Consider the following 13,421-nt stretch of genomic DNA (forward strand, 5'->3'; position numbering starts at 1 on the left):
CCTGCGGAGGGTGAGAAGGGAATTATATATATATATATATATATATATATATATATATATATATATATATATATATATATGTGTGTGTGTGTGTAAATGTGTGTGTGTGTGTGTGTGTAAATGTCCATTAAGGGGCATGTAAGTGTAGTATGTAACTGTAAAAACCAAAGATAAACATCAAACATATCAAACACAGAAGAAGCATATTATTGTGAACAAGAACAGAGAACGTGATTAGATGTGCCGCGGCAGTTAGGTTTCAGTCAGCCTCAGAGCATTTTGACGTTTCTGAGTCATGCACATAAAAAACAATAAAAGAAACTCCATTCAAGATTTTTCGCAAGTCATCAATCATACTCATCTGCCACTCCTTTCTGCCTTGGGACATAACTCTATCTAGCCAGTCAGATGCAGAATATCTGCAGAAATATTTGAATAAATTATCTTTTTTGTTTCTTAATAAAAAGGTATATGGGAAACAAAAGTTTTCTTTTATATGAACTGAATCTGAGGGTTCCTAAAAATAACATGAAAAAATAAAATTCAGAAAGGTTGTACATACATGACAAATAAAGATCTTGCCCCTTCATAAAGGTTTTAAAGGATGTTTTAACATTTAAATGTGTTGTTTTAAAGCGTCTGGTTTGAAACAACCTAAACACATAAACTGTATTTGCTCTTTTGTAATATTATGGATAGTCTAAACATTATTGTCTTTTTTTTGTTTTGTTTTTGTTTGTTTTTTTTAAATTAAAGGTTGGTAAACTATTGTCTGACTTGAGACTGAAACTGAATTGTGATCACTGCATTTGACAACACAGTAGAGTTCACTAACAGCAAAAAGCAAACTGGGGAGCGTAAGAGACAGCAAAAGACAACACTAGTCATGCGGTCTGAAACACTGCTGTGCTAACGGAATAATGGACTAAATATCTACAAAATGACTTTAAAACAATGAATTCTAAGCAAAAACACAGCTGAGGCCATAGTGTTGATACAGGGTTGGGGGGTAGGACACATGACTTGTGCTGTCATTGAGAGATCACCTTTTTATTTCACATCTCTACCTTTTAGTTACCAACTTCAGCTTATTATTGGCTACTCCCTATTTTACTTCTGCACAGATGTAGCCTCAATTGCCTTCCCAGCACTTTCATTCATTTTACTGTGTCATAAAAGACAAACCCTTTACTTTTCTCCATTTTCTTTCTAAAATCAGTGAAGTAAATCATCTAGACAAACACACAATGACGTTTTGTTCATCTAAAATCCACATGCAATGGAATAAAATAAAAATAAAAAATAATTGTTTTTTGTTATAAGAGCTCTGTTTTATGAAAACGTGTCTAAGCATGCTAAGTGGAGGACTTCCGTCTTGAATGGCCAATGCTTGTTCCAAGCAACCACTCCTCTTACAGTTGGCTTTGTTTCATGATGGAAAGACTCCAATATCTGTTGCATGTGGAAAATAATGGCGTCAAAAAGCCCTGTGAGCAGTGAAAGATCCAATTTCAGGCTATCTTTAATCTGAAAAAACGTTGTTGTGTTAAAAAAATAAAATAAAATCTTATGCCATTTGTCACAAAACTCTCAAGTTGCATCAGTACAGTGTTCACTTGTCCAAAACATGTTCTGCATCTCTACAATTTTAGTCCAAGATAATGACTTCATAAGGTTTTATATTGGGCATAAAAATATTGACATTTCTTCTCTTGCCCAGAGAGATGCGTCAATAGGTTTAAGGACTATTTAGAAATAAAACACAGACTTATAAATGAGGACTGAGTTTATTGCAAATCTGACGAAAGAAAGAGATTAATACTGGCTTTTGAAAATATGTATAGTATAAAGGTAGATTTATAACACAAACAATGATGCAAATGCATTAATGATCGAGCATTTTAAAAAAGCTTCATAATACATGACAGGAATTTAATTAGTGCTTTTGAGAACAGACAGTTCCAGATTAACGATAACAAAGAAAAAAATTCGAACCAGGAAAGGAAAATCTAGACCTGTTCTCCTTCAGGTATGTGTAACAGTTTGCCATGAGGCATAAAGTCATATTTAATAATAAAGGCATAGCATTCATTAAAGAAATGCATATATTTTACTGCCTTTCATGCCAGTTTTAGACTAACTCGTTTTATGTAGACAAATGATGAAGTTGTAGCTGTTTTGGTCTAACCTTGAATAAGACCTTATGCACAATCTCATGAAGCATTGCAAGATGCCACGCTCAGGATGGCGCTCAGCTACTACCACATCAAACTTTAGCTCAATATGTACAAAACTGATTGAGTTATAGCCATTTTTGTGTAGGCTAATGTAGTTTAGTTGTGGTGGGATAGCTCCAAAAGTTAATCACTTGTAGATGTACAGCCAATGATTACAGCCCTGGTTTGGGAGTTCTTGCAAATTGATCTTGACACATCTACGCTGAACTTTTTTGCTTGTGTGGTGTCCAGCAACTATTGTGTTATTGGTCAGAAATTGGAAGTTAATGCGGAAAAGCTGAAATGTTAATATTCCCGCCAAGACGACTTCCCAAGAGTTCTGCATTTTAGTTTCTTGTGAAGCATGAATTGTCCTAGCCAGAGTGAACTTTGTTCTTGCCACCTTGAGTAAACAAACATTTTTCTTGGTTTACGAGGAGTACGCAACAAATTTAATTGCTGACAAAATTTTGAACAAAGATCTTGCACATTCTGTTAGCGCTCAGAAGATGTGTTGGGGGCCAGTCTCGGTCTGATAGGTCAATATCTGTAAATATGACTGAGTTATAGCCATTTCTGTGTTTTGTAAGTTCAGTTAGCTTTGGCAGTCATCTTGCATCAAATTGAGTCCAAAACGTTAATCAGCTTTGTAAATCCAATAATTACTTTCTGCAGGTTTCATTACAATTTATTCAGTGGTTAATTCAATATTTACACACACACACAAACGACACAGGCAAGAACATTATCTCCCATCTTTTGCCTTTTGGCCTCAGGAAATAAAAATTATATGTCTGTAGGTTTTAAGCTGTTTTGAATAGTCTCTTAAATTAAAACCATTCTAGACTGATTTCTGTTTTTTAAGCTCCTTTTTAATGTTAATTAGTTTCCTTCTGTATTGCAATCTCTAATTCTTATTTAATATAGAAGATTTAGGTTTTTTTCTTGTTTTATTTCCCCCGCTGCCATTGGCTTTGTGATTGTCTTCATTGTTTCCACCTGTGTCTGATCGGCCTAGTTTTGTTTATATGGTCTTTTCTTTCCCTCCCTTTTTGTCAGTTGGTCCATCTGTTCTTCCTGGCCTCAAGAGATGTGTTTTGAATTGATGAAGCATTTTTTTTCTGTACTTTGGACTTATTGTATTGTCTTCCAGGGTTCTGCAGCACCTACACTTGGAACTAGTTTATTAAAGTCTTTTGTTTTTTTCAATCTCCTTTTTCCAACATTTTATGAAAGTATCGCCCCAGTGGAAATTAGGAACTTTTTCCAACACATCTAAACAAACAAACTTGATTGATTTAGACAACTTCTTGATCAATAAAAATGATACCAAAAACACACACGAGGGGCTTTATCTCTCTCAAATGGTAGATGCTAAATAGTAAATCATAGTTTTCACAGGTATTTAAATCACACAGGAATCATTTCATCTCTATTAGGGCATTTTAAAATGTCAAATTAAATGCATTATAAGCACATTTAAAACATGTTGACAAAAAATCTGTAAAATAATAAGTCTCAAATCAAAACAATAACAATGATTATAAATAATAATAAGAATGCACTGTATTAGCACATAAAAAAACAAAACACTCTACCATGAATGTCAAAACATGTATGGGGCTGGTAACTGGCTACAACTCGTATCTTGTCCTGTCCTGTCAGCTTATCTACTAGTTCCTTCAGTTAGAGTTCCAAGGACATAAGTGCACATTATAAAACAAGGGGGAGAAAAAGAAAAGAAAAAAACAACAGGAAAGGAAAATCTTTTTTTTATTTCACAAGTTCTTCCTGGAGAAAAACTGTTGTCATTCAAAAAAGAAAAAAAAAAAGAAAGAAAAATAAAGGTATAAAACAGGATTTGCAGGATAAACTTCTTTCCACTGGGCATACAGTCATAGGAACGACTACTTCCATCTAGCCTTTCATCTGTATACCCACTTCATGCCATGCAAGGTTGCAGAGAGCTGGTGTCTATCTAAAGCAATCACTGAGGGGGAGTTGGGGTACATTACAGAGCAACAAACTCACTCACACCTATAGCCAATCTAAAATTCCCAATTAACCCAACATATATGTTTTATGGACTGTGGTGTAAAACCAGAGAAAACCCACAAATGTGCAGGAAGAACTTGCAAACTCCACTCAGAAAGAAACCCCAATCAAGTTACAAACCCAGCAGCAGTGCTAACCAACTGCAGCATCCTGCAGCCCAAAACACACAAGTAATAATTACAGTCCATAACAAAACTAATGACTTATTTCTTACAGATCTCAATAAGCAAATGGTTTAGTATTTATCAATAAAAGTGACACATAAAGAAGAAAGAAAAAAAAAGATGACAAATGCAGTATGCTAAGGTTTATCATAATCAATGATGCATTTAATTAGTTTCAAACTTTGTTTAACTCAGTAGGTGCAGTGCAAGCCTTAAAGTTGTTTCAAATTTGTACATAGTATGTAAATTAAGCTAGGTAATAGTGATGACCCACAGTATTCTGCAGTGATTCTTTTGTTTGTTTGTTTTTTTAACTAATTGCGTTTGATTGGTTTATACCTAAGTAGACTTCCAATTTTCAGTTCCTAAGGAGACTTCTTTTTTCCTAACTGCTTTAGCTTCATAGGGAGGTCCACAAACTAACTGGAGGTAACCTTTACATGTTCCATCCATCCATCAAAAACAAACAAAAAAAAATCAATTACATAGAACCTGTTGACAAGAAAAAAATATGTAAAGTCAAAGATTCGGTTTTCTGGGTGCTGGCCTCTCACGACCCTGAGTAGGACTAAAAATATTTATAAAATTAATGAGTGGAGAGTCTGGATCACTCTTTAAAAAGGTAGACATCTTATGTGTCTTTTGAAATGACGAATGTGTTTGCTCCAAACATAAGAAAGGTAAGGGCTGCTGTTTATAGGTTATTGGGTTGCCTCAGGATTTTGGAAACTGGAACTATGATGGCTTCCATAAAACATGAGATAAAGTGAAGCAGAAGAACAAAAATAATGACTCTTAATTGGCTTGAAAAGGTCAGTAGACATGCACTGGAAAGGGGCCTACAAATATATATCCTTTTTGTACATTTTATAATATGAATTTTTTTTTTTAACTTTAAACCTATATAAAGTGAGATTTAAAAGACAAAAAGGTAGTTTGAGGTGAGTCAAAAAATGGGAACTAGAGTGTTTAGTCCCTTAAAATCTCTCTATGTATTAGACCTTTGGCCAAAAGTGTCATACAGAACAAACATTCATAATAATGCACTTGTAATAATGCCTTGGCAGAGGTTTGCATTCAGAGAGTGCAAACTTCTGCCAAGCCCTTAGCGTGATTAAAAAATAGTGCAATCCAGATCATAATTTGGATCACCACCAAAAATTGAATCCATTGTTTTTTTTTGGGGGGGGGGGGTTTGTGACAACTGCAATGTTTCCTGAAAATTTAATCCAAATCTGTTCATTAGTTTTTACTCAATCTTTGCTAACAGACTGACAGACAAACCACTGGACACAACTGGAAACACCGCAACCTTGGTGGAGGAAACAAAAGGGTCACATGTAGGAGCAGAGACAATTTTTTAACAAATGGGTTGCCTGTGACCCTAAACTTTGACCCCATAAACTTTAAAATCAACAGGCATCATCTTAAACCTGAGTGCATCTTAAACGGTGCAGTTTAAATTTCCTCCGCTACATGGTTGCACAGATACAGCAATAGGTCATCTGTGACCTTGACATTGACCCTGTCACCTTGAAATCAACAGTGATCATCTTTGACCCATGAGTTATCCAGCTGTGGAGTTTAACATTCCTTGATCTTGACTTTTGACCTTGAAATTTGACCGGATCACCACTAAAATGGAATCAGTTGTTCCATGTTTGACGTTTTCTGAAATTTCCATGAAACTATGTTCATAACTTTTTGAGTAATTTTGAAAACAGACAGACAGCCAGCCAAACAAACAAACACTACCAAAAGCAAACTCTCCTTGGTGGAGGTAGGAATAAATGTTATTTATCTGTGCCTTTCAAAAAACTTAGGGACACCTTATAAAAATCAGACAAATACTACAGCTAAACAGATAAAGTTACAACAAGGAAATGCTATGCTAAGTTCAAGCAAAGTAAAATACTGCTCTTAGTTCAAACACCTAATTGTCCGTAGCAACTGCTCAACTGAAACTAAGTATTCAGTCATTACTGATTCAGCAAAACAATTAAAGTTTGATGGTTGCATCCTAATCTTTTCCAAATCTTGATAAGTTCACTGAAATCCTGACAGCAGCTTTCTTTAACACTGATTTGTGTAAAAACTGCAAAAAGAACAAACAATTTTTTTAATCTTACAGCAATTTACATAAATATCTTACTAAAGAAAAAACATTCTTGATTTCCCCATAAATTCTGTCACAGGATTTTACTTCCTTCATTGCATAATTGCCAAACTCCACTCTTCTGTAACCTTCACACTCACCAGACAACAAAGCCTAATAAAAAGATACACTGAAAAGTGTAAGCACAAGACTTGTGCTTTAGTCTTGTCATTATGTTATGTATCACAGCATACTGTAAAAGTCCACTTTAAGAATGGCAGACAGCAGTGAAGTCTGGGTGTGGAACACAAGTTTGAACAAGAACTCACCCACACTTGCTTCATGACGCATGTTGCAACTTCATGTATGTGCCAGATAGCCTGAGGCCACAGCTCATCAGTGACGCATCAGTTTTACAAATACCACCGTACCATAACAACCATTATTCAGTATACAGTACACAAAATCTGAAGGGAGATGATACAAAACTGAGTTTGTGGTAAAACTGTTTCAGCTAAGTCATAAATTGCTGCTTCAAACATTTGAAACAATGCTGCAGAAGAATGGAAATTTAAGTTCCTGTTTTTGCTGTGGCATGAGAAGGATAGGAGATGGAACGATATGAAAGATAGATGAAGAATGGGTGTGTTGTTTCATGTGTCTCCAAAACTGAGTAATTTATTATGCCGAATGTATTTTTTGAGATCTTTCCAATGGCTTTTCCAGTCAGATGGGTAGCGTTCACCCTGTTGTGAAAACAGTTTCACCCAATAATTTAGATGTCTTTCTCATAATTTAATTTCAAAAGTTACACAAGGTGAATTATCTGATTATTTGTTTTCATGTCAGGCCTGGTAAGCTGGTATGTGATCTTATCTTAAACCTTCTTTCTACACAAGGACAACAACAGTGTATTTTTATCCTTAGCAGTTTTGATCATCAGATGAAATTCCTGTTTATCTTAATTTTGTAGCAGACATTTCCATGTTCTGAAAAGGATGTCAAAAGAGCTAAAGTTGTTCAAAAACCTTTCTATGTGGGAATAGAGAAAACAGGCAGAAACAACAAACATGTTACCAATTCAGTTTTCTTGTAATAACAAACTCCCTTCACACGTTTGTTTTAAATTGTGTGCATTTTCCAGTTCCTATATATTGTACTTAGTACCATTACAATGTGCAGCATGTAATTCCTGTTCCTTGTTTTTTCTTCTTGTTTGTTCTCTATTCATGTTCGCGAAGTTCGTTTGTTATTGTCAGGCTGGGTGCATCTATTCTAGGTCTTTTTGAAAACACCTGCCCATTCGGGTCTATCTATCTATCTATCTATCTATCTATCTATCTATCTATCTATCTATCTATCTATCTATCTATCTATCTATCTATCTATCTATCTATCTATCTATCTATCTATCTATCTATCTATCTATCTATCTATCTATCTATCTATCTATCTATCTATCTATCTATCTATCACTACCTTTTGTCAGTTTTACTGCACTGTTTTTTTCCTATTAGCTACATGGAATCTTTGAAGCCTGAGATGTTGACAAAGCCTTGCTGCATTCCCGTATGTTGTTGTCATGATAGTTACTTTTACATAACCAAAGTCATAAGTGAAACCTTTTTTTTTTGGGGGGGGGATCATGAGGTATTTGTAATACTAACCCCAACCCTAACCCTGAGGAGGAAGAGGTGGGGGGAACAGCGTGGGAAAGTGTGTGCAGAAGGAAATTTCTAGAACAGGTGTGTCTCCCTGTGTTGGGTGTTACCAGCCAATCTCCTGACGTGACACCTACGTATAAAAGGTGAAGGTGTGCTCATCTGCTTCAGATTCTCGGCTCAGTGTGTCACATAATTCCAGCTTGCTGATAGGTAACGTCAGATCTTTTCGGTCCACTGCTTTTAATAAGATGACGAATCTTCTTCTGGGAGTTTTTCTTGGACTTTTTGTTGTGGTCCACCCAACACCTGTTAATAGTAAGTGACATTTGTTCATTTTAGTTATGGAAATATTACTAAACATTTAAGTCAGCAACTAAATTTTAATATTATTACATAATTAAAAACCATTGTTATATTATCATAACAATAAAAAAAACAACTGAATATTTATCACGAAAACCCAACATTTAAATATTATTTGGTTTAGAACGCTATAGTGATTAATTTTCGGTCTGACAAGCAAAGTAAGTCTAAGAGTTTTAATTTTTATTCCAGCTCCTTTTTGCGCAGTGAGTCAGCACATCCCTTGCTGCCACCCAAGGTGGTTTTTATTTTTCAGGTCTAACTCTTTCTGCGAGGGTCAGATTTCATTTCTCTTGCGCAGATCTCAATTGCACCTCTAGAGAACACACAGAGGTCTTTGTGAAAAGTTGTAAGCTGCTCCAGGAGGTGCATTAACACTTTTATCTTGAATACTGTGAAACCAAAGATCAGCAAATAGCTGTTTCACCAGTTTGGGCAACCAGTAACCTCATCGGGGGAAACACCTGATCTGAACATGACTGAGTAATAATGAAAACTGGAGGTGTGTGATTAGATATTAGGACATTTTTAAACATTCTTTAAAGAGTTCCTCAATTGATCATTTATTTCCAGAATTATTCACAAATTATATTAAAAGTATAAACTAATGTTGTTATAAAACATAGTGTACAATTGTTTCCATTGTCTTGCTGTTGTGAAAGCAGCAGAGCATTAAAGCATTTAACTTACTAAAAGATGAGCAGTATAAAGGAAAAACACAAACCTCTGTGATTTTCCTAAACAATAATTTTCATTTGAATTGCATAATAGCTAAAAAGTCTAAGAGGGAAAAAAAATCAATAAATGGAGGTGCTCGGTATTCAGAGATATAGAAATGTATTTTTTTGTGCAAATATGAAAAATAATAATAAAGGAAATGCTGAAACCCATTAAACAGTTCAATAACCTGTACAACATGTTAAATCAAAGTGCAATGGACATATTGTAGCTAAAATGAAATTTGGATTTTTTTCTTTGCAGCACAGTGTTGTTATACTTTGGCATAAGACACAACTATACCACTATAATGCATATTTAAATGAGAAAAAAAATGCATGCATTCTAAAATAAACTGATTGGTTTGTTGTACTGTTTCCTCTTTAAAAGCACAAATATGTCCTTGCTCCAAAATAAAACTGCCTCATCACTCTTAACTTTCTGATATACATAATAATATTTGACACACCTATTTTCTAATAGGTGTGTCAGATATTTAAACGGATGTTTTGGTGAGGCCACAGTCTCTTTTGTTAACCCATATTTAGTCACATGGGTTAATCATCACTGTTTCTCACCACACCTTATCTAAGCAGGGTGCAAAACAAGCTAACACAAGAATTTGTGGCCAAGCAAGTAAGCTATTAGGTTCTGTTGTAATACATCAAAAGAACTCAGTAACTTTCCTTCCTGCTCATGTCAAGGCTGGTTGGTAAATACTTAAGTTGATCCATGGACTTCTTTTCTTTTTTCTCTCTCTTTGTTGTAGCTGTGACCCAGATCCCTGCCAACCTCGAAGAGGACGTTTACCATGAGGTCAAAGCAGAAGAGTTCATTGTTGACCACTTTACAGCTATGAGTGTTTCAAAAGCTCAAAGCACCATAACAGAGTCTGCAATGGACAGAAATGTTCCATCATCCAGTACTGAATCCCCCCGAACACCGGTGGTCATTCAAGAATCCCAACAGCTGTCCTCAGATAACATGACTGAGGGCAGTGGTGGAAACTATCAAACTACACCTCTGAGTGTGTCAGATGCTCAGAGCCCAACCCCCACAACCCAGACTGTGATGGACAAATTCTCAGTCTTCCAAGTCTCTGATCAGCCATTAACAGATTTCACAACAGAGGGCAGTGCTGACCCCACGTCTTCTAGAAAGTTTTTGGAAGGAAGTGGATTCTCTCCAAACACAGCTCCAAATGTTCCTACTTCCACACAAACGTGTGTGATGGAGACCACTGCTGCTTCATCCACTACTTTCCAGACGAGTGAAGATTTCACAGGTTTCTTTACAGATGGCAGTGGTACTGAGGAATCTCCTACACAATCTGGAGAAGGAAGTGGACTGTTTTCAACTACAACACTAGATCTTTCACACATTCATAACCCTGCCTCCACAACGAAGTCTGTGAAAAGCACTACTGTTGCTTCCCCAATATCTGAGTCAACAAAAACATCCACATCGAATCGACCTTCTGAGGTGCCATCAGAGAAAATAAAAAAATCCCGTATCTTCGGACCACTACAAAACGTCCAAACTGAAACTGAAATGTTAATACACAGCAAGGAAATCGGAAATGGTAAATTCTCTCTGACTGAATAAAATTTGTAATTACAGAAAAAGAAACAAGAAAAGAACAATAACAAATAATTTCTTGATTGTCTATGTCTATGTTTCTTACAGGAAATGAGGACAATGAATCGAACATGCACAAAGGACATGTCACACCAGGTAAATATATATATATATATATATATATATATATATATATATATATATATATATATGTATATTAAAATGCATCTCAGAATCATTTAACTCTTGCTTAAGTTATTTCATCAAAGTAACCTTTTTTTCCCTACATCTAGATTGGATAATCATTGTTGGATTTATTGTGGCACTTGCAGCACTTGTGGCAGTTTGTGCAGCTATTGCCACTAGAGACAAGTAAGAATTGATTTTCAGAAGAAAACATGTGTTTGTGTGTGTGTGTATATATATACATATATGACAATGACTCTTTGAACAGTAAATAACTCTTTGTTGCCCCTTGTTTTGCAGATGGAATCATCCAAACCAGGTACCCATCACCAAGGCAAACTCCTCAAACCAGCAGAGGGAGCAAGAGATGCAGACCTTCATGCACAAAGATGAGCCTAAGGAGAATGGGAATAATGGAGAGTACACTGTTATTCCCTTGGAGGATATTCCTGAGAACTGTTCATCCGACTGAGGTTGAGAGACACAAGCAATTGAAAATTTAAATTTGAGGAACAAAAATGTACGGACAGTTGAGCAGAAGTTTGGATTTTATTTAATTGTGGAGTTGCACAGAGTTCCACAGTTCTTAGCTTTGTCTGACAGAGATTCATGGTCTGTTTGCTCAAGCTGTCTTCCAAAAACTTTCAGCAAACCATTACTTGGAGAATATATATTTAAAATGTATATTTTGGCTGGTATATTTATTGCAAAATTGACTTTTTTAACAAAGAAAACTGTTCAGGGAAAGCGTACATTTGTCCTTTATTTCAAGTCAGAGTCAAAGCACTTTTACATCCATTCATATTCTTTACCCGCTTTTTTTTTCTCCATTCCGGGTCTTTCCGAGCTGGAGCCTATCTCCAGCAGTCACTGTGAGTGAGGCCGGGGACAACATGGACAGGTTGCACGTCCATCACGGGGCCACATAGAGACAACGAGACAACCAACCATTCACACTCTGATCTAGGGACAATTTAGAGCTATGAATAAACCTAACATGCATGTTTTGGTCTGTGGGAGGAAACCTACTTCTGCATGGGGAGAACATACAAACTTTCACATAGAGATGCTGGGATGAAAACCTGCAACCTTCTTGAAGTGAGACAGCGCTAACAACTGCCTCACTGTGCCACCCAGCGCTTTTTCAATGTTTTTTTTTTTTTTTATGTTTTTACTGTAGGTATAATTATTTTATTATTTTTTTCAAATTTTCAGGTTTTTTTTTTTTTTTTTACAAATGTTTTCAGTGTGGTCAAAATACTTTCTAAAGTGTGTTTTTTATGTTATTGTAACCTTTGTTGTAATTTTATTGAAAACCATTTTGTGGATTGTAACTTATATTAAGCTGCTTCGTTGCTCTCCTGCGTTCATTATGTAAGCTCGGATCTGAACCTGCATCTTAATGGCTCCTCTTGACACCCACGCAGCACTTGAAATGCTGTAAAATACACTTACCTAACATTCGCCACGTCCCACGTTTCGCAGGAAATAAACACAACGGCATCTCATCAATAAACATTTATTTGTGTTTCATTAAGTATTTACACACAAGTGTTGAAACAATTACACACTTTGCGAACATTTTTTGGAACATTGTTTAAACATGTTCATGTGATCAACTGTGAGAAAGGTTTTATGTAAGAGTGAGTTTACTGTAATTTAGCATATACTCACAGTTTTCTTACCGTTTTATTTTTTTTCAAGATGACAAAGCCACACAAACTGGATGGCTTGTTAATTTCTCACACTATGTGGACATACTTTAGCTGCCAGCAACAACGTTCCTACACACGTAAGCCAACTTCTTTCATCATCTTAAAACCTTTAAATAATCAAATCTTTAAGCAGTCAGTCTCAAGAGTTGCTGTTACTTGAAAACAATAAGAAAACTGAGAAATATTCTGTTTTAATTCTTGGAGATTATTTAAAAACCAATAGATTATAAAAAAAAAATTGTGTTTGCATAGAAACAACTTTGTCACAAACTAGTCAAACCCCTATCAGCCCATACAATAAAAATAAATTGTTAAATAAGTGTCTCTAATGTTGCTGAACACTGTAAGTATAGAAACATTTTTTATTTTATATAGAAATATTCAACATTGCAAAAACAGGATGACAAAACTACCAAAGCTACATGCTGAATTTGTTCATCTAATGTGAGTATATACACAAAGTGCAAGCAGGCACTTTAAACATGGTTATATAAGCTGCTGCTTATATAAATTAGACATAAATGATCCATTTTTAAGCTACATTCAGTCAGAGTTTCTACACTGTAAAGCTCAAAACATGTAAAAACAACATCCAATGACCTTGTTGTTACAGCGTCAGATTTATGCAAGTGCCAGAGGCGGACTTCAGTGTGCACTTGCTAAACAGA

At 35.5% G+C, this 13,421-nt stretch overlaps 1 protein-coding gene across 1 annotated transcript; it reads left to right on the forward strand.

Annotated features, from left to right (window-relative positions):
• Positions 1-8,350: 8,350 nt before the first annotated feature.
• Positions 8,351-12,571, forward strand: LOC108234755. The gene is made up of 5 exons (XM_017414187.3): positions 8,351-8,509; positions 10,044-10,856; positions 10,961-11,008; positions 11,146-11,224; positions 11,339-12,571. The coding sequence occupies exons 1-5, from the start codon at positions 8,443-8,445 to the stop codon at positions 11,508-11,510; spliced, it is 1,179 nt and encodes a 392-aa protein (XP_017269676.1). The 5' UTR covers positions 8,351-8,442; the 3' UTR covers positions 11,511-12,571.
• The last annotated feature ends 850 nt before the right edge of the window (positions 12,572-13,421 follow it).

Source organism: Kryptolebias marmoratus, linkage group LG15, assembly GCF_001649575.2.
Source record: "Kryptolebias marmoratus isolate JLee-2015 linkage group LG15, ASM164957v2, whole genome shotgun sequence".
Taxonomy (NCBI): Eukaryota; Metazoa; Chordata; class Actinopteri; order Cyprinodontiformes; family Rivulidae; genus Kryptolebias; species Kryptolebias marmoratus.

Coding starts and splice junctions, on each gene's coding strand:
- LOC108234755 (XM_017414187.3), top strand. CDS start 8,443: ATGACGAATCTTCTTCTGGGAGTTTTTCTTGGACTTTTTGTTGTGGTC. Junction 10,857..10,960: donor CAGCAAGGAAATCGGAAATG/GTAAATTCTCTC, acceptor TGTTTCTTACAG/GAAATGAGGACAATGAATCG. Junction 11,009..11,145: donor CAAAGGACATGTCACACCAG/GTAAATATATAT, acceptor CCCTACATCTAG/ATTGGATAATCATTGTTGGA.